This window comes from Chlorocebus sabaeus, chromosome X (genome assembly GCF_047675955.1).
Source record: "Chlorocebus sabaeus isolate Y175 chromosome X, mChlSab1.0.hap1, whole genome shotgun sequence".
Lineage (NCBI taxonomy): Eukaryota > Metazoa > Chordata > Mammalia > Primates > Cercopithecidae > Chlorocebus > Chlorocebus sabaeus.
Genome location: NC_132933.1, coordinates 139,122,592 through 139,143,453, shown reverse-complemented (window position 1 = coordinate 139,143,453; position 20,862 = coordinate 139,122,592). Strand labels below are relative to the sequence as shown.

Here is a 20,862-nt window from a genome sequence, read left to right as displayed (position 1 = left end):
ACTGCAATTTAATTTAGTGCTTGAATCATTAGTTTTGTGGATCTTATGCATCATAGTTGGCTTTTTGTGAGGATAACAGTTTATTTTCAAACTAATAGAGCTCTTTAGAAACCACGTTGGTATCTTCTCCATGCAATTGGTAATATTCTTTCCTTGGTTCTTTCTGCACCTTAGGTCTGAGCAGATCACACGTTGTTTCCCCCAGTCCTTGTCCTGACAGAATGCCCCTACCATCACCCACTGAGTCTAGGCACAGCCTCTCCATCCCTCCCGTCTCCAGCCCTACGGAGCAGAAAGTGGGGTAAGTATAATGTTCTGATTGATTAGCTTCAGCTGAATCATGTTATTTGCTGTATCAGCCTTCACTTTTTTTACTGGGATTTTTTTTTTTTTGAGATAATTATTATAGATCATGTGGCAGTATAGAATTTGCAATCAGATTGCAAAATGATGTGTCATTTTTGAGAAGCATCTAAATTACCTGGAGGGAAAAAGATTGTTTTTAGCAAATAAGTGAATAATGCTTATTTGCTAAACTTGATATATGGACCATGCAATCTGGTGTAAATAAGCATCTTCCTGGTTCTGTGAATAGACTTGGTTTATTAAGATAAAAAACAAATGTACACAATCTGAAAGCAAACAAATGGAGGTTATTTCTAAAGTTGGAACAATTTTACACATCATTAAAAAGTCATTTAAAAGTCATTTTGGCATTGAAATATAAACAGATAAGGTTCTGACCTGCATATCATTGAAATAAATTCAAACGTGGTAGTGGGCTCTGGAGTAGAGTATGATTGTTGAAACAGGAAGGAGTGGATGTTTTTAGAAACAGGCCACTGGGTCAGCCAGGCTGTGATTTGAGTGATGAGCAGACTCCTACCCATACCTGGGCCCCACAGCAGAGAGAACTGACTCCTTAGTTCTGGGCTCCAGCCTGGGCATCTGCATGTTAATGTAGTTCTCTGCCACATGGGCCTGTCATGGTCCTAAAGCTTTTTTTTTTTTTTTTTTTTTTTGTGATAAGCCAAAAGGATAAGACACACACATATGCTGAATTAGGGCACTTTGCTCACTCAAGGTTGTGGTATTGCATCTTCAGCTGGTTCATGCTGATAGTATGCAGAATTTTTTTTCAGAAATGCTTTATGGTTATTTCCTAGGAATAGCATTCAGAGTACAACATTATTCTTTATTAACAACTGTAGTATCTACTTCACAGCATGAAATAGTTACAAGGAGTAACTGAGTAAACAGGTATTAATTGCTGAGAACAATGCCTAGTGGTGGTAGTGAGGTGGAGCTATTCTTTACAAGACAAAGAGAAAAGGAATTTTGTAGAGCCTTTTCTTGAGTCACAAAAGGCTTTTTGTCACCTTGTGCTCTTTGGTTTTCCATTATTAAAACTTCACATTCATGAATTTTATCCTTCCAATCTAGTCTTTATCGAAGACAAACTGAACTTCAAGACAAAAGTGAATTTTCAGATGTGGACAAGCTAGCTTTTAAGGATAATGAGGAATTTGAATCATCTTTTGAATGTAAGTTCAAATATAAGTATCAGTTTTTATAAGTTGAAAATCTAGAAAGCTTAATTTTGGTGAAACGTATCCATTGGTTTAAAAAGCAGTTACAAATTGGGTCATTATTATTTTGTGATACAACCACAAGTACAGATGTATCACCTCATTTTTCTCTCATGAAGATTTTCATGCGTGTGTCTGTTTACTTTTTAAAAATTTCAGTATGACTAATAATTTCAGAGTTTGAGCTAATTTTTTAGCTTATAAATGAACTATTAACATCAGATTTTAAATAATCAGATTTTAAATAAGTGATTTTTCTTAATTTGTTTTTACCTTTTTATAGAGTACAACAATGTTTATTTTTATTTTTTTTGAGATGGAGTCTGTCTCTGTTGCCCAGGCTAGAGTATAGTAGTCCGACCTTGGCTCACTGCAACCTCCCTCCTCCTCCCAGGTCCAAGCAATTCATCTACCTCAGCCTCCCGAGTAGCTGGGACTGCAGGCACACGCCACCACACCCAGCTAGTTGTTTTGTATTTTTAGTAGAGATGAGGTTTCACCATATCGGCCAGGCTGCTCTTGAGCTCCTGACCTCAAGTGATCCGCCCGCCTCGGCCTCCCAAAGTGCTGGGATTACAGGCATGAGCCACCGTGCCTGGCGTAAGGATGTTATTTTCTAAATTTACTGATTCTGTTGATTGCCTCAGATTTACAAAACCTCATTTTTAGTAAAAGAATGGAGATAAAAGAATATTAAGAGTCCAGAAACTCGTGTCCTGGCTATGGCTCTGCCTCAGACTGTCTCACTTTGTAGCCACTTTGTAAGTGTAAAATAAGCATGTAGAGCCTATCATCTCTAAGGTTCTTTCTTTATATTTGTATATAAGCTGTTGGTTAGCCTTGTAAACTTCATCTTCAAATCTGAAAATGTAATATTTTGAACAGTTAAATGAGAGGGCTTGGTAAATTTTGTGAATATTTGTTAAAGTCTTTGTGTTAAATCATTGATAGTTTAATAGAATTCAAATGATTATCAGCAAGCCAATTGAATTCTTCACTGTCACTGGGTTGATTTTCCTGTTGGGTAACGAATCTAATTTTGTAAACAAAGTTAATTCTTTCAAGTACAAAAACACTCTTACAAGCAAATACGTTGGCAAGTGGTTATGTTGGGAACTTCATGGAATCCTGTTAGGAAAGGGCGCACCCAGTTACTTTGGCTTCAGTTCCCGTTCTCCAGTCAGTTGCCCCCACACTGCACTGCCCTTCTTTGTCTTGGTGTTATTATTAAGGACTCATGGGATAATTGTTTGTGCCTCATGCAGCTGCAGGGAATGGGCCAAGGCAGTTGGAAATGGATGGGCTCTCTCCTGCCGGGGATATGCCGCATGTGGATGCTGCTGCAGCTGCTGTGCCCCTCTCATATCAGCACCCAAGTAAGTTCTTTTTTTGAACTAACAGTCAGCAGGGTCGCATACTAAATACCAGTCTGTGTGCTCTGTGAATTATTTCATGTATCACTGAAGTCTTCTTGTAGGTGTAAATTAGTCAAAATCTTGGGTTGGGGAGTTATAGTGGCATTATATTGTTAACGACATTTCTGAAGTAATTCCCATGTGAACATATAAAGACAGTGCTGAGGAAAGGACACGTTGGAAGAAAAGGCTTCTCATTTAGCTTCTCAGGCCAGTTGCTTAAAAAGTGTTTTCATTAACTCTTCAGTGCCTGGAATAGTAGTTGGACTTTTCCCCAAGACTCTTCTACAAAAACTGTTCCATGGGAACCTTATCATTTTGGGAAATCACGGTGAAAAATTGAAGTAATAATTAACTCCTATCATATATCTTTAATGTGATTGTAACATTTAAATATTATTTATTTTTCTATCTACTTGTTTCCTTTGTGTCATAAGAAATTAGGACAGAAAAACTTTGTATTTCAATCTTTGGAAAAGCTATGACACCAAGTTAGCTTAGCACTAGAGGAAAACTGGCCATCAGACTTCTCTTGTCTGGCCCACTTCCTCTTTCCTCTTCTCCAGATTACCTACTTCCCTCACTGGGGGTGAAGGGAGATGGCAAGAGAGCCGTGGGAGCTTTGTGCTTTGTTCCAGGGCTCAGCCAACAGCTAGGTCCTTTTCTTCTTGGACCAAGTGTTTAATCCTCAAAGCTGAAAGGAATTTTCTCAAGTAAAGCCACCTCTTAGTCCCTCCCAAACATTGGAAAAACATCATACCCAAAACCCGTTAGCAGTTTCTTGGTTTTAGTCATGGTACTCAGGAACGTATAAAATTACTGAAAGAGGCAAGAGATTTTGAGAGGGTTGATTTTGCTGATTCCAGAGTAAATCTGCTTTGGAAAGCGTTCAGTGAGACTTGATCTAGAGCCTTCTCTCTGCTGGGCACTTTGCTCAGGGCTGAGCCTATAGCTCAAGCCCTCACCTTCCTGGATTTCTAGTAGGGGAGGCAGATAGTCAGCAGGACATCACCCAGGACCACAGCAGGGAGGGGGAGTAGGGGCCGCGGCCATAAGAGGGAGTGTCTACAGGCACCCATTTGGCACAGACCTGAGCGAGGGAATACAAATAATGTGATAGGATAAGGGAAATCAGCTGAGTAACTAGGTGTTCTGCCACTGAGATGGAACATAGATTATAATATTGACTTTAAAAATTATTAAGCAGCATGGTGAGTGACATTTTGGTTATTGAGAAATTGTTATATTTGTCATTTCACTTCTTTATCTGGGCACAAAGGGAATTCAAAAAGTCTGAAATCTGGTGTCTCAGAGGTGCCCCGTGGACATACTTCCTTTCTTTCCCCTTGTGTCCAAGAGGTTTCTATATACTACGCTGCAGCTACCAAATACACACCAGAGCAGAGAAGCAGCTCACTCTTCCTCTTTATTTTGTAATTGGTGCTTAAACAACATTCCTATTTTGAGATTACTATTCCATATAAGAGAGCGATCTTGTTTAGGAGTAACCATTTTTTCTTCTAGCAAGGAGGAAGTTGCATTTCTGCCTGTGGAAATGATCAACTATCTCCTCTGGTATTTTAATTTCATGAGAAGGATTCAGAAGAGATGCGGGGAGAGAGAGAAGAAACTGTGTTGCTTCTCTCCTATTGGTAAAACTCAGTTCCTGCTGATCGCTTTAGAACAAGGCACAGCAAAAAGGTTCAAAGTCCTCTGCTGAACCTATGAATTTTTCTGCTTATTAGCATTGCTTTGGTTAAAAAAAAAAAAAATGTAGGTTATGGGTCAGAGCCAGAAGAGAAAGGTCAGCATAATTGTCTCTGGGATTGGGGTCTAATTAAAACTTTTGAGATGTAGGGACCTGTGCCAAGATGCAGAGAGAACAGACAAGTAATTAAAATATGGGCCTTGCCTGGAAGGAATAGAAGTGGAAGAAACAAGTATGTGTAGTTTTTGACAAAGCAGGTACAAGATATCCTGCAAGTAAGATGCTGGAGTGGTTACTTGTCACTTCAGGAATAAGGAGGAGGTGGCATTTCAGTTGGGTCTTGAACAGCATTTCAGACTTTGTGAGAGCAAGGGAGTGCTACAGACTGAGGAGACAGTGAAGGTGAATGCTGAGCAAGGAAGATACAGCCATGGCCAGGCCCCAGTGAGTGGGTTGGTACAGATGAAATATTTCTAGTACAAAGTTGGTGGTGATGTAGGAAATCAATCTGGAAGGAAAAGGGCAGATTGTCAGAGCCTGGACTACCATGGCATTGGACTCTCAGAGTGGAGATGCTGCACACACAGCAGATCCACATCTTCCTGTCAGGAAATGACTGGTGCAGATGACCACAGGTTGTTGGAAGGCAGAGACTGGCTTCAGGGAGAGCCTTGACTGGGCTGTTTCAGTAGTCCAGGAAGATGGTGAGAAGGGCCCCTGTTGCAGCCACAGGACAGGGAGTATGAACCTGCAAGCGCTGGTGGCTGAGTGGTTGGAGGGTAGAAAGAGCATGATCGAAGGACTGGGACGATCATGCTCAGGACAAAGCTGGTGCTGTGGGGTTTCCACATGCGGATGACAGGGAACTATCAGAAATGTGGACGCGAGGCTAGGGAGAGAGATCAGGAGTAGAGGAAAAGATATGGAAATGATCCATATACAAGTGATTGCTAAAACCCAAGGAAGGGCTGCCGTCAGTTTGGAGGAAGTGGGGAATGAGCAGTGAGATGGCTGGAATGGCCGGGGGGAGGGCAGTGGTGTGATTTCTGTTCTGTTTTGTTGGGGTAGGACAGACTTGAGCATCTTTATGGGAGTAAGACTTCTAAAACTACTATGTACAGAAATAGGGATTAATGGCTCAGTCAGGGTCCTAAAGATAGGGGAGGGATTACAATCAAAGGCAGAGGCAGAAATGCAGGGTTTGCCTTGGAAAGGAGGAAGGAGATCTGTGAAGAGGATTAGAGCATGTGACATGGAGGGAGGACAATTGGAGTTGGTCATGGTGAGGATGACTTGTTATTTGTCTTAGCCAAGTGAAGTAGGGTGCAGTTCAAGGAGTGGGGTTGGGGGCTTGAAGTGAGTGAAAATGAAACAGTGACTTGAAGCAGGTCACAGAGTCAACTAAAAGCCAAGCAGAGTCTCCGTGGGTCTTGGCAAGGGCTTCTGCAGACTGGTCCTGCATTCATTTGAACAGTCTGATACTGGAAGCTACTCTTTATTTTCTGTCCTATTAGGTGTAGATCAGAAACAAATTGAAGAACAAAAAGAAGAAGAAAAAATACGGGAACAGCAAGTGAAAGAACGAAGGCAGAGAGAAGAAAGAAGGCAGAGTAATCTACAAGAAGTTTTAGAAAGGGAACGAAGAGAACTAGAAAAACTGTATCAGGAAAGGGTAATAAGTATGACTTGATTTTCTGTACTGGTTGCTCCGTTGTACACCTTTCGTAAGTACATTGAGCTCAGGGAGGGGAGTCAATTGGTGTACAAAGTCAGAGGAACGGCAGGTGCCTTAAAAGGCATCCCTGTCCTCTCCTTGTCTTACAGACGGTGAGAAAGGCTGCACAGAATGTGCAGCTTAGGAGTTTTGTAGTAAAGGATGGTTTTTGAAGGTGATTTTTGTACATTCTCATCTGATCCTTAAAACAAGCCTGTAAAAAAGGTAGACTGTGCTTTGCTGCAGAACTTTGCTTTGAAAACAGGGTTTAAAGAAGAGGCTGTCAGTGTCAGCTAGCTGGGACTAGAACCCAAGGGAGGAGATGGCTGCCAGTCCATGGTTGCTTCCAGGGGCACACATTCCCTCCCTCCTTCCTCTAGTTCTCTTCTTGCCTTCTGTGTCCTGATTCTGGTCCTAGCAGATGGATTACTCTGTCCACTTAACATGCCTGCTAAGTCTTGCTTTAATTACTCTAACATATGAATGTTCCTTGGACTTCTGGTTAATTCAAGTCTAAAGCACAGGACACTTGCCAATTAATACCTTCCTTGAGATGACATATTTGTCTTCCTTTGATGATAGCAATGACTTCAATTTTAATTAAAAATTAGTCCTCTGGCACAGAGGCTGTACTTCAAGGATCGGGATTAATATTAGTGCATTTTTAAAATACATAAAGTTTTACAAATATATTTGTGTATTTTCTGTTTTGGTGCCTATTTTATAGAGGATGATTGAAGAATCACTGAAGATTGAAATGGAAAATGAATTAGAAATGGAAAATGAATTAGAAATGAGTAATCAAGAAATGAAAGACAAATCTGCTCACAGTGAAAATCCTTTAGAGAAATACATGAAAATCATCCAGCAGGAGCAAGACCAGCAGTCAGCAGATAAGGTGCCAGTGCCATGGACAGGGCAATCTGTGGGTGTGGGACATCCAGGGCTTCCGTGGTTTAACTTCTTGGGATGGGAATCCATCTTCTCAATTGAAGACAAAAAGGTGAAAAGTATAGAAAATCCAAAGTTCAAATGGAACCTTGAGTCTTTTAAATATTCTACTCTTTTGACAAAAACTCATAGCTTTTTTGCTTAAGGTAAAAGATTTAAGAGGTTTTAAAAGTTGGGGTGGCTCATTAAGAACAAGGAAGAAAAGATCTATCATATAACAAATGCATTAGTACTGACATTAATATTTTATGTAAGTCTGTAGTAATATGGGTGTTAAATGCATACCCTATAGTTTATTTTGATGTGCTTGCTAAATTTCATGTTTAAAAGTCACCTCTTTTTTAGACTTTTAAATTACATATATATTTCAAAAATGGTTCTTAGAGAAAAGTTTTTCATAAAATTAATGCATATCTAATTTCAAAATTTTCCACCCCCTCCATGTAATCAGAGCTCAAAAAAGATGGTCCAAGAAGGCTCCCTAGTGGACACGCTGCAATCTAGTGACAAAGTTGAAAGGTACCTGTTTTCCCTACATACTGTTTCATACACAAACTGTTAATTGCTCATTTTGTCAGCCAAGAGAAACGGTTAGATGTTTGAGATTGCCTGTAAGAAGTTATTGAATCAGTCAAAATTACTGACTATAAAAACGACTGAGTTTTTTAACTTGTGAAATTGATCCTGATATAAATTGTAAGCTAGGGCAGAAACCCCCCAGGGAAGGAATTGAGAACATTATGAAGATAGCAAATAAACTTGACACAAATTTTTACATTTTAATTTTTGTCTTTCCCTAATTTAGTTTAACAGGCTTTTCTCATGAAGAACCAGATGACTCTTGGTAACCATGTTTGCTGCCCAGCTTCTAACTTACATACCATGAGAAGTTACATAACATTTACTCCTTTGTAAATGTTTCTCTATCATCAGACAAAACTCAATAAAAATGTGTGTAATCCAGTGTGGTTTTTTTTTCCATAATTTTGATACCACAGTGTGTGAACCAAGAATAATCTAGTCACGTGAAACCTCTTCTCCAGTCATAGTATTTCTCATTCATTATAATAAAAGGAACTGGCTTTTAACCTCATTTTTACCTTAAATTTTTAAATGAGTATATCTTATTGGTCAATCTATCTTATTGGTCAACTCCAGGCCTACATTTTGGAAGTTTAAGCTGTGTTCTTTTCTCTCCAAAGTTGGGCTGCTACCTGTAAAACAGGTTATTTTTCTCAGCATACTCCTGTTTTGTCCCTGAACATAAAAACAGATTTTTGTAGGCATTAGAAATAGTAAGATATTGCCTCTGGTCTTTACTTTTGACATCTGTGGTTTGAATGTATGTGTCCCTCCAAAATTCATATGTTGGAATTTAAACCCCCCCAGTGTGATAGAATTAAGAGGTGGCACCTTTCACAGGTGACTAAGAGTGGGATTAGTGACCTTATAAAAGGGCTCAGTGGAACTAGTGAGGCCCTTTTGCCCTTCCACCATTTGAAGACACTGCATTGGTCCCCTCTGGAGAATACAACAACAAGGCACCATCTTGGAAGCAGAGACCGGGCCTTCACCAGACATCCAACCTGCCAGTGCCTTGATCTTGGACTTCCCAGCCTCAAACGGTAAGAAACACATTTCTGGTCTTTATAAGTTACCCAGTCTAAGTTATTTTGTTATAGTGGCAGGAACAGACTGAGATAGCATCTTTATTATGGAATCTTTGGTCCTCATACTTAATGAATGGGCTTCAAGTATTTTGTTTGTTTTTAAATGAATAGGCTCCTTCCCTATAATTGACTTCATTTTCATCTCTTAAAGGTCAAGTTTTACAAGTCAGAACTGGAAAAAAATCTCTACTCAACCCTCTAAAGGGTCCTAGGTTTTGTGGCAGGATCACTGTGGATAATTAAGAGGCTGCTTGTGGTTTTATCTAACCATTATTTTACAGTTTCCTCTGGTGACTCATGTGACTTAAATAATTGCACAAAATGCCACTTAAACAGAAGATACTAAGTAGTGTGACAAATAGCACACGAATTGAGCTCCTGATTGTTCTCCTGCCATACGTGAACAAAGGGTGATGATCTAGAGTCAGCACCTCATTTAGGAATGGCCATGTGTCAACAGTGACACAGGCGGGCCTCACTAAGAAAGGTCAGATGCACAGAATCCAAATGCATAATCATGTTGACAGATAAGAGTTTAAACAGATTATAAAATAAAATCCTAAGTAACGTATTTAGCTCTGCTACTCTAGAGAGTCAACCGTTAGAACTAGGTTTTTTTATATTCCAGAATAAATCTTTCAATAGACTTTTGTACCTTTGGTTTGAAAAATAACTACACACATGCTCTTGTTTCTACTTTGCCCAAGTTTAAGCCTCGTTGATCCTATAGGTAGATGGCATTTATTTGTTGAAAAACTACTCAGAAAAATTCTTACTTTACACAGAGAACTACAGAAGTGCTAGTGGCACTTTTATGCCCAATACAGCCCAGTGGATTATATAATATTTTCTTAAATTGCTGAAAAGATTTTTGCCAGAAATAAACCAAGTAGCACTCATAGACTTGATTTCCATACCAATGTGAAATCTTGACTATGCACATTATTCAAAAGTGACACCATACTGAGGACAAAGATAGGATTTATGTATGGTAAAAAGGCAAGTGAATGAAGCTATAATTTTATTTCATTACTCTTAGTACATCCACAACTATTTCCACCTAAATAGATATTCAAAATAAGCATACACAAGTATCGACTATTATCTACAAATATTTATTGTAACACTTGAATAGAACTACAGGAAGCCCTTGGCACTGATAGAAAATATTGATTCACTGTTAGGTTACAAAAATTTATACATAGCAAAATTTAATGCTCTTTACATAAAAAATATTAGACTACTTAAACAAAACTTCCAAAAATTCCTGGTAATAGCTACCAGAATTAGAAAAGTAAAATTAGGCTTTAGACACTGCCTCTTCTAGAACACTGGACTCTGACAGCACCTCCACTGCTGGAAATAATAGTTAAATCTGTCATGCAACAGGAAAACAAAACACTAAGCTATTTTGGAACAACTGTTCTACATAGAAGAGAGCTTCTCTTAATTAAAAAAAAAAAAATCCCAAATAGGCATTTTTAGGCATTAACCAAAAAAAGAATCCAAATGAAATATTATACTTGATGTTCAATTTTAATAGCATCTTAATAAAGGTATGCTTCCTTTCATTTGAATACATTTCTGCACATGTATATGTTATAAAATCCAGGAAACAGCCAAACCACAAGTTAACTCTTAACAATGAATATACATAGTTAACCCTATAGTAAGCAGCCCCTTTGAAAAGCACTGATGCACCCAACAGTTAATATGAATCATTTCATAAAGAACAACACAAAGTTTACCATCACTAATACCCAGTACCTACAGTCACTTAATGTTCTGGAACACAATAATGCAGAAGGCAAGTTTCTTTTGAAAATGGCTTAAACTCAAGCAGTTTTCTTGCTGAACATCAAACTTTATTATTCCAGGAAACTAAGATTTAGGTAAGAAAAAATGAAATACCAACCCTAATTTAAATTACTTAAGTATTCAAGTCTGTAAAAGCAGGAGGTTAGAGGTCTGTGGTCAGTTTGCAATTAGGTTTTAGATAGTTGGTATGAAACTGTAAACTTAGTATCCAGACCACTGAAAAATGGTTTAGAATGGTGGTCATTTTAATAAGGTAACACTTCTTAATTAAAAACATTTATGGAACAAAATTCTGTGAAAGATATTTGGGTCTCTAGTTATGATATAAATTCTTAGAAATTTAAAGCAAATACTCATTAAGGCAGAGCTGACATTTCCCAAGAATAATGAAAATTGAATCAGTATTTTGTTAAAATGAAATCTGTTACAAAATTGCTTCTGGAAAGCTTGTCAATGAGTCCAGAATCCAGATTCTTTAGTAGTAGGGTCAGCAGAATTGTAGCTAATTTTAGCATTATTGAAAAATATATTTCTGATTGACTCAGGAAATTAAAGGGTCCTGCACTTGGGAGGGAAAAGCTAATTTGAAAAGTCAGTCATAAGAATCACATTATCTTTGATCCAAAGCTTAATAAATGTCAGCTGTCAGAAATGGAACTTTACATCAATTCCATTTTATTTCCTATGTAGATAACACTTATTTGAGGACAGATGGCATATATGTGAATTTATGGTGTTATCCCTTGATGCTGGCATGTCACAGGTCCCTATCAAGGGGTGTGACATATTCCATTAGTGTCTTGGTAGAATTGCCCTAGCAATAAATGTGAACATGCCACCACAGATTCCCAAAGTGTTGCCTTTTAAAATGGCTAACATGAAACCTCCAATATTTGTTCTAAAGAAAAAGATTTACCCACTGGAAGGTTTTCCTAGAGATACATCCCAGCAGCTTGAGACAGACAGTGAAGTGTTTGTACATCTACATTAGTTTGGTGGGATACACATCTGTACTGCAGAGCAGCTGTCTGATGATTTGTCAGAGCTGTAAATACGTCGGTCGAAACACTCTGGCAAATATTTATGTGTAAGAATTGAGTTGTTCTTTTGACCGAGACTGGATATCTTGCAGTTCCTGTTCTTCCTTTGCTTTGATATCCTGGTAAGCCTGCATTTTGCTTGCATCCTTTAAGTAAGCCCAGTTAGAAGACAGTATCATGAGGAAGTGGATCTGGAAGAGAAGGGTGAGCATGATGGCTAGTGAGCATGTGAGAAGGCAAAGCGAGGCGCTAGTTAGATTAGACGGACTTGACTTTAAAGGGGGCGAAGGTTATTCTGTATTAATACTCGCTCTACTAGCAGAGCTGTCAAATCCTGAAAGCATGCTCTACTAGTTGGCTTCGCATTAAAAGGCTGAAGAAAAGTTAGTACACAAACATAGTGAACTGGAAAAAAATGGCCAAAGGTATTGTTAAGAAAAAGCAAAAATGAAATACAAGAGGGTGCCTTTTTTTTTTTTTTTTTTTAAACCATTTTGAGAGTAATTTTAAAGATTGATGCGGAAGTTCGGGAGCACATTGTATAGTTGAAATAAGTGTAGTGTGTGCAAAGACATTTTCTACCTGTAGATAAATCAATTCCCCCAAAGGCCTAAAAGCATGAACAATGTTTATTTTGAGTAAATAATTAAACTACATATTTAACATGGAAAAAATTAAGTGAATGTCAAAACCAAAATTAAGAACTATAAGCAAAGCATGCAGTCTCTCTGTTAACAAAATTTAGTTGTGAAACTACACTTTTCATTTTGTAAATGCCATTTCATTTCATAAAATGCAAAAATCCTCAGTATCATTCTTTACACTTGATGCGGCAAACACTTCTTTCCTATTTTCCTTGTATTTCCTGCAAAATAAATCTACATCTCAAGTTCCTTATAGTTCATACTTCCTTCTCAACATATTTGAGACCTTCAGGTCCAGGCCTAGTTTCTCTTCCCGTTAAAATCTTACATGCAGCTTGAGAACTAGCTATGAGGAAACAGTTATTACTTACCAAAACACACAATTTAAGGTTACCAATTTTGTGGGCTCTAAAGGAATGATTGTGTTGTTGGGGGGGAAAAATATCCACATATAAATCCTTTTTTTCAGAGAACTGGGTGACCTTTTTCTTCAAATTTTCATCTGGCTTATTTGAGGGTCATTTAGTAGTGAACCATGTGATCATAAAAAAAATTGTTTTAAATTTAGAACATATTTGCAAAGTATTTTCCAGAAGGTGTGACAAAACAAAATCCAGATTAAATCCATTTCATCTTCAGCACTTGTTTTCATTTTCATCATTGAAACTGGTTATCAAGCAATCAAAAATAACAGAAAATGTTATTATTCCAAAGTGTTAATACTTCATTTAAAGATATTGCTCTCTAAAGTTTAAGTATGAGAACATTATTTTAAAGAGGATGCTCACCAGTGTCAGTAAATAACTGAATCCTTTTCAAAATGTGGAAATAGCCAGATCTCATTATTGTGTAATTCATGTACAGTAAGTCATCTTATTAATCTACCATGCAAGATGAGTTTACTAAAGCTATTTACAAATTACTGTAACAAAACTGCAGAAACCTAGACTCTGCTTTAGTCTGGAGTGTCAGTAATATTTCATGCTACAGAGCATAGCTCTCTAAAACTCCTTATGCAATTTAGAATTTAGTGCAGCAATCTTCCCGACTCTTAAACTTCAAAACCGCATAGTTATATGTAGTAGCCATCATGTAGATCAGCTGGTGGAAGAGAACAAAACAGGACAGTAAGATACAGGCAGTGAGGGCCAATGCCATGACACTTCTAAACTTGGGTGGGGATGGGTGCCTGCTCATAGTCTAAGGTGTTTCTTTTTTTTCCCCACTTAAAATCACAAGAGACAATTTTCCTATCTAGGACACACAAACTTTTTCTCATCACATATGTACAATGTAAGTCATTGGTTCTTCCCTAAGTTTATTAAAAGTACTTGGATGTGTTTGAAGAATAACAAGACAGAGAGCTGGGTCAACAGCATGAGAAGGATGAAGCTAAATGCCTTAATCCCCTCATCTTTCCAAAACCACCTGCTCAGCAGCAGGCAGTTATCTTTCCTACCTGTTGCTCAACCAAAAGAACAGGTCACCCCCATGATTTTACAGGTGGTTTTTTTTCATAGATTCTAAGGGGAAGGAATGATTTAATGGTCAGAAAAACTGGGAATGACTAATTTACAAGCAGCTGAGATTTTCCCCTTGCTCTACCAGTCTTAGTTGGTTTTCCTCAAATCACAAACCAAGCCCTCCAAAATTACATGTGTACAAACATATACATACATAAGAGCATGTGTTTATACAGTTGGTTTTCACTACTTGTAGATTCCATATTTGTGACTGCCTACTTGCTAAGATTCATTTGTAACCCTTAATACTTGAGGCACTTCTTTTGCAGTTATTAGCAGACATGTGCAGAGCGGTGAAAGTTGAGTTGCCCAGTATGCATATTCCTAACTGAGGTTGAACAAGGCAACACTCTGCCTTCTTGTTTCAGCTCTCAGACTGTAAATAAGTATACTCGAAATATATTTAGTGCCACATTTTTAACATTTTTTTTTTTGTGGGTGATTTTGCTGCTTAAAATGGCTCCCAAGCATAGTGCTGTCTAGAGTCCCTAAGCGCAAGAAGATTGCAAACTGCCTGACCAGAGAAAATGTTCATTAGAGAAGCTTCATTCAGGAATAAGGATAGTGCTATTGGCCATGAATTCAATATTAATCAACAATATATATTAAATAAGGTGTATTTACACAGAAACACACAAAACAAGCTTATGTGTTGATAGGTTGATGAAAATGATGTGACCAGAGGCTCACAGGAACCTAGCCATGTATTTCCCCTAGGAGCAGTGGTCCAGCATTTGCTAATTCAGTGCTTGAGGTGACTTTATGGAACACAGCTACTGTGTATGAGAGTAACTATATAAATGTATATATATGTGCATATTTCCACTTGTAAATTAATCCTTGGCAAAGAGAAATGGGTAATGCCTCATGTGAGCATTTCATTTGTGTGCGACTGAAGTCATGAAGCTAAGTGCTCAGTGCAACAAGGTAGTATGCTTGGCCTAGCTGATAGGTGTTGATACCCTCTTTTCTTTCCAGAGTCCAAATTACATCACCTACAATTGGTGCCAAGGCAGCCAACTAATACTTCCTGCAAACTACATGTGGTAAGTTACACAGGCGCCAGTTAACCAAGGTTGAGTGCCAGAATCATTGGCTTCAATAGGCTGGTAAAAGCTGGAAGGGAAATCTGTCATTTAGAGGCTAGAGGGAGGAGGCTAGACTAGGGTGGTCTTGGGGCCATTACTCACCAGGGCAATGACGGTGGCACCAGCTCCTGCACAGGCCACAATGAACAGGTGATAGGACATGTAGAACTACAAAAGAACAGGGCACCAACATAAGCATTTGATGTGTAATGAAATGGCCTACACTCATTCTGGGGTGCTGCTTCATCTGTCTCCTTTGCAGCTATTCTCTGCAAGACTGGGCACAGGCCTGCCTTCTCTTCATGCTCTGGCCTCATGGTGGAGTCACCTGAGGAGCTTTAAAAACTTTCTGATGCCCAGACTGCCCCCCAAATCAATTAAATCTGAATACCTAGGGGCTGGGCCTCAGCCATCAGTATAACATAGTGCTGCCTTGATGGCTGAAAGGTGCAGCCAAGGTGGGGAGCCCCTGCTTCAAGCTACTGCATATTATGGATATACAAATTGACAAGTTAGATAGGGTAGGAGCTGATTATTTCTGTAACTCACTGCTTTTTAAAAGCTTGCCAGGATTTTCTTAAATATACAAGCACCTATGAATGCATTTATAAACAGTTACAAGCCAATGACCAAAGAATGTTCTAGGGCTGAGACAATTCAAAGTGTTAGGACACACTCCCTATTAAGAATGAATGAGAAATAGAGAAGTAGCCAAGTCATTCCAGAAATATAAATGATTAACTGTGGCCTCATTTATTAAAAATTGGGCATATACACAAATTCCTCTATGAAACAGAGGGACTCCTCTATGAAAATTAACTTACATCTGTTCTGTGACAGGTGTTCTACTTTGAAAATCTTTCTGAAGAGGTGAGAGAAGAATCTAGATATATTATTAGGTTTGTAGGTTTGGGTTCACCTCTAAATTATTGCCCAAAGGAAAAGCTCTCCACTTCTTCAGGATTCTCACCAAATGGGTTGGACCATATGAAGTGACCCTTTTTGTAGGTCAAAAATGGCTGAATAGTGATGGTTACACATAGCTCAATCTTAAAGTCTAAACAAGGAGCTTTCCTTAATAGCATTTTAACCATCTCTCTCGCTCTTTCTATAGCTAGGAGAACCCTTTTCTCAGCCTAATATTCAAGGGTTATTCTTACGAGCCCTCTGAACTGTGATGAGTTTACCTCGTTTGTGTTGCAGATGTTCTCCAGGGCAGAGCCGCATATTTTTCCCGGGAAAGCATTCCAAGGAATGATACCTGTAAAATGAACCCCAATAGGATGTTAGTACAAACTACAGTGCCTCATGTTCTTAATAGACCCCACCACTTTGGATGCCAGTTACAGTGTAATTGTAGGCTATGTTCCTTCATTAAGAATTGATGGATCTGCTGTCTGCAGAACAAGCATTTTGGAATAAATAGCCCCATTTGAACAATAGGCCAAAAGCAAAGCCAACTAGTCCATAAGAAATCTAAACAGCCTGATATTTTTTTCCCCTACAAATTGTGCTTTATTCAGTGAGGGTTTATATTTGGAAGTTCATATTTGTAAAGATTAATTTTCAAAGCCAGACTTTCCCTATAGTTACTGCAGGACAACCCCCTCGTAAAGCATTTTATCACATTGAGGTCAAAATACATTTCCTCATGAATGTTGTGGTCTGTGGCCTTGCTGTCCAAGCTCTGTTAGTGGTCTGCCAGGAGTTCCAAAACTGCAAGTATACACTCGGAAACAAATTACAATTTGACAGAGTAATTTATGTTTGTGGGAATCCAATAAACTCTGGATTTGTACTTTGTCTTTGTTTTTATATTCATTTTTATTATGTCTTATAAATGTATTAGAAAATACTTTTGGATTGAAAATCAAATTGGAATTTTTTTTTTTTTTTTTTTTTTTTGGAGACAGAGTCTTGCTCTGTCACCCAGGCTGGAGTGGACTCCCGTGATCTTGGCTCACTGCAGCCTTCACCTCCTGGGTTCAAGCGATTCTCTGCCTCAGCCTCCCGAGTAGCTGGGATTACAGGTGCCCGCCACCACGCCTGGCTAATTTTTGTATTTTTAGTAGAGACGGGGTTTCACCATCTTGGCCAGGCTAGTCTTGAACTCCTGACCTCATGATCCACCCGCCTCAGCCTCCCAAAGTGCTGGGATTACAGGTGTGAGCCACCACGTGTGGCTGGAAATTTTTTAAAAAGAAAAACACTACTGTCCTTTACCCTAGAGGGTGGGACAAGCAGAGTCTATGATTTCTCTCTCACTGTAACCCTGAGGCTCCTCTGCAATGACAATTGTCCAGTGGACTGCTGCTTTTTTCCCCCTCTAATGCATAAGTTTGTGCTTAAACACTCCTAGGAGGTAAGGAAAGGGGTGTTAGAAGAAGAAAAGTCCTTATTCCTTTCATCCTTGACACGGGCCAAGAGTACATCTTTATACCTCAGAAGCATGGGAAATTGCCCCAAATTGTCAGTGAAACCATTAACTATAGCAATAAATAGGCAAATATAGAGGATTTAAAAAGATGATTGCTAATTACCAAAAATTTGTGGCAAAACATTTTTAAGGAATAGGGGAATGATATACATTTAGATATTCATTTACAAATACTTTTAACAGCCAACTTTAGGCTCCGCTTTTAGCTCTATCATAAAGAACAGTGTTGTTTAGCCTTGGTCATTGTGAGAAGAGATTAGTCTGATGGGTAGTTTCAAGCAAATGTAGTATTATATTGTAAGGTAAGATGTTGAGACTAAGCCACATGAGAAAAACAGCAGAAATGAAATAGTCATCTCTCTTCAGAAAAGCTCTGGAAGGACAGTTATTTCCTCTTCAATTCTGATGAAAGCTTTTCCCCCCACCCCCTGGTTGTTTCTGCCAAGAAAAGATTTCCTACCATCGTGGCTGGAAGCAGTAATTAGACTCCTCCCTTAGGATGCTGCCCTCTCTTACTCAGCAGCAAAGTCAAGTCCCAGATGAATTGACAGGAGGAGCCAGTGGTCTCTTCTGGGGCTTGTCACAATGAACCAACCTTAGATCCCTATTGTAAGGATCTCACTCATTAGAAAATGTTTGAACTGGTTTCCAACAGCTGACGATGATTTTTTAAAGAGTATGTTCTGATGACTTTAAAATATGTCTGGATCTAACGTTGTCTTTTTCAGTACAGATGAAGTTTAAGCAGTTAGTCATTTTAAAAAGACCAGATTTGAGGAGTTGGATGTGCAAATTAATTGAATTATACAATGTGTGCAATATTATTTTGAATGGAAAGTTGGATGTTATAAAACTGAAAATAAAGAAAAAATATAATCTTTTTATAGTGGAGATCCAGAAGTCTTTTTTGATTGAACTGCATTATAAAGTAGTTTCATATTATGAAAAGCTGCTTTTACTACACACTTAACATGAAAACCTAACGAAATCTTGACACCTAGCAAGCTAAAAGCCTCCCTGATGTTTCCACCCAGAAAACAGCATATTGAAGGGAAAAGTATAAAATTACTGATAGAAGGGATGAAACAGATCATGACAATTAAAAGGATGCTCATGTAATAATTAGGTCCAGACATATGCATGAGAGGACAGTGAATTAATTGGGGGAGGGGAAGTACCGTATTGTCGGATATCCACACAGATCTGCTCCACACCCGTGGTCCCATTGGTCTGTGGTGACTTGATGACTTCACAAGTTGACCATATGTTGTAGAACATAAACACGGGCACCGCTGAGAAACCAAACACGCCCAGCCAGGCCACTCCGAGCACATAGGTGAGGAAAACGAACTAGGCCAAAATGAGAGGAAGGACAATCATCACTGAAACAGGCAGATGTGTCCCCTGAGTGGAAGGATTGTGCATTTTCAGGCCCAATACTGATCTGTGGAACACACTGTGGGGACCCTCACCCCGGCATTGGCAGCAAGAAGGAAGAGCCAACAAGGGAGCAGGGTAAGTAAGAGCCAGCCACATTCCCCAGAGCTAGAAGATCTAGAATTGGAGTGCCTGAAGCAATGTCAAGGCCTTTCGGGTCACCCTTAACTAACAAGGACAGGAGACCCCAAGAGGTGATCCCACTCATCCAAGGATACAGAGCTAATTAATGGCAGCCTCTCAAGAGGTACTCTTTCTAAATATCCGTTCTGAAAATGCAGAACATCCTACATAACATGGGATAGATTCTGGAAGCATTCCATATACCACTGAATTATAACTTCATATTAATTTCTCAAATGTTACCTTTATCATAACAGGTTGGCTCACAGAGAATAGCAATTGCCACAAGAAGCCCTCTCTAAAAAGAACTTCGCTAGTTTCCTGATTCTGCAAAATTACCAAAAGTTTCAAACAATCGCGAACACAAGCTTAATGCACGATCTATAAAATTCTCATTTTCCTCTAGTTTTCTTTTGTCTCTAAGATTCACAGCAGCTTTGCAAGCAAAGCAGTGGCTTAGGGAAAAAGCTTCAGGTGTTCACCCACACTGTCATGGGCAATTCCAGGAAAAAGAATAGAATCCTGTTGCTTGGCTTTCCTCTGCCTTGACCACTTTTCAGAGAGCTTTGTAAGGTGGCCTCAAAAACGTGGTATTTGTGTTCTCAGAAGGCGCGCCCACAGAGGGTGTGGGCGAGAGTGTGGAGTGCTAGTTTGGCTTTTCTATTTTGAAGCTGATGGTCCCCACTAACTTTCTGCGCTGCCGGGGATACCTGGGTAGTTGGAGGCCACCTCCTGATGGTTACAGTGCCAGGAAACTGCAGAAACAAGACACTTTCCCTTTCACTGCAAGGAAGCATTTGCATCTCCAAAAATATTCAGAGAAGCAGATTTCAGCAGTTCCACCTCCCACTTCCTCCCACTGCTGCCCCAAACTAGGTTTCTTTCCCTTCAAGAAAACAGGACCTGAGCAGGAGGGAACTGGTGGTTCTTGGCTTCAGTGAGCCTTCCCTTCTGTCAGAGGCCAGGACTCTAGACGGAAAGCCACTATCCCCCCACCAGAGGGCCCTGCTGCGGGCTGGCCCTGTCATGGTGGCCTCCAGCGTCTAGAGCTGCTTCCTCAGTGAGTTCCTGGGCACAAGCCTTCCACACAGGACTATGAAAGCAAAAGAAATCTCTGGACCCCCAAATCACTAAGCCAAAGGGAAAAGTGAAGCTGAGAACTGCCACAGGCAAACCTCCCATTCTATCCCTAAACAAGATAGCACAAAGATAAAGCTACATACCTCCCTCACAATTAGCCCACAGGGAAATCCCTCATGGACAAACGACAGAGCTCAAAGTCATCCCTCTGAGGCTCATGTGAGACAAATGCATATCTGACTGCTTCCTCTCCCATCATTTCAACAAGCCAGACCAGCCATAAGTGACTATTCCTCTACCTTCCTCTCCCATGTGAACTGTATATTCAATGAAAGGCTGATCAGAAACCCAAAAGAATGCAACCATTTGTCTCTTACCTACTTGTGACCTGGAAGCCCCCTCCCTGCTTCGAGTTGTCCCCACCTTTCTGGACAAACCAATGTACATCTTACATTTATTGATTAATGTCTCACGTCTCCCTAAAATGTATAAAACCAAACTGTGCCCTGACCACGTTGGGCCCATGCTGTCCGGACCTCCTGAGGCTGTGTCATGGGCACATCCTTAACTTTGGCAAAATAAACTTTCTAAATTGGCTGATACCTGTTTCAGATACTTTTGGGTT

General features: G+C 39.3%; 2 protein-coding genes across 10 annotated transcripts in view; one reads left to right on the top strand and one right to left on the bottom strand.

Moving 5' to 3' along the window:
* The window catches only part of OFD1 (OFD1 centriole and centriolar satellite protein), a 34,311-nt gene extending 25,971 nt beyond the window's left edge, over positions 1-8,340 (top strand). For 2 of the 3 annotated variants that reach the window (XM_037986349.2, XM_073013865.1), the window contains exons 17-23: positions 175-301; positions 1,444-1,544; positions 2,855-2,965; positions 6,227-6,384; positions 7,154-7,324; positions 7,829-7,896; positions 8,183-8,340. In XM_037986349.2, coding sequence (XP_037842277.1) covers positions 175-301; positions 1,444-1,544; positions 2,855-2,965; positions 6,227-6,384; positions 7,154-7,324; positions 7,829-7,896; positions 8,183-8,225 — 779 coding nt within the window. In that variant the 3' untranslated portion in view covers positions 8,226-8,340. Of the gene's footprint in view, positions 1-174; positions 302-1,443; positions 1,545-2,854; positions 2,966-6,226; positions 6,385-7,153; positions 7,325-7,828; positions 7,897-8,182 lie in introns of those variants that run through there. The other variant, XM_073013866.1, reaches the window with a different exon arrangement.
* Positions 8,341-10,046: 1,706 nt separating this feature from the next.
* The window catches only part of GPM6B (glycoprotein M6B), a 168,338-nt gene continuing 157,522 nt past the window's right edge, over positions 10,047-20,862 (bottom strand). For 3 of the 7 annotated variants that reach the window (XM_007991069.3, XM_007991065.3, XM_007991068.3), the window contains 4 exons: positions 18,776-18,947; positions 16,348-16,421; positions 15,263-15,328; positions 10,047-13,650 (listed from right to left, as the gene is read on the bottom strand). In XM_007991069.3, the coding sequence (XP_007989260.1) occupies positions 13,570-13,650; positions 15,263-15,328; positions 16,348-16,421; positions 18,776-18,947 (393 nt within the window). In that variant the 3' untranslated portion in view covers positions 10,047-13,569. The remainder of the gene's footprint in view (positions 13,651-15,262; positions 15,329-16,347; positions 16,422-18,775; positions 18,948-20,862) is intronic. The other 4 variants (XM_007991067.3, XM_007991063.3, XM_007991064.3 and 1 more) reach the window with 2 other exon arrangements.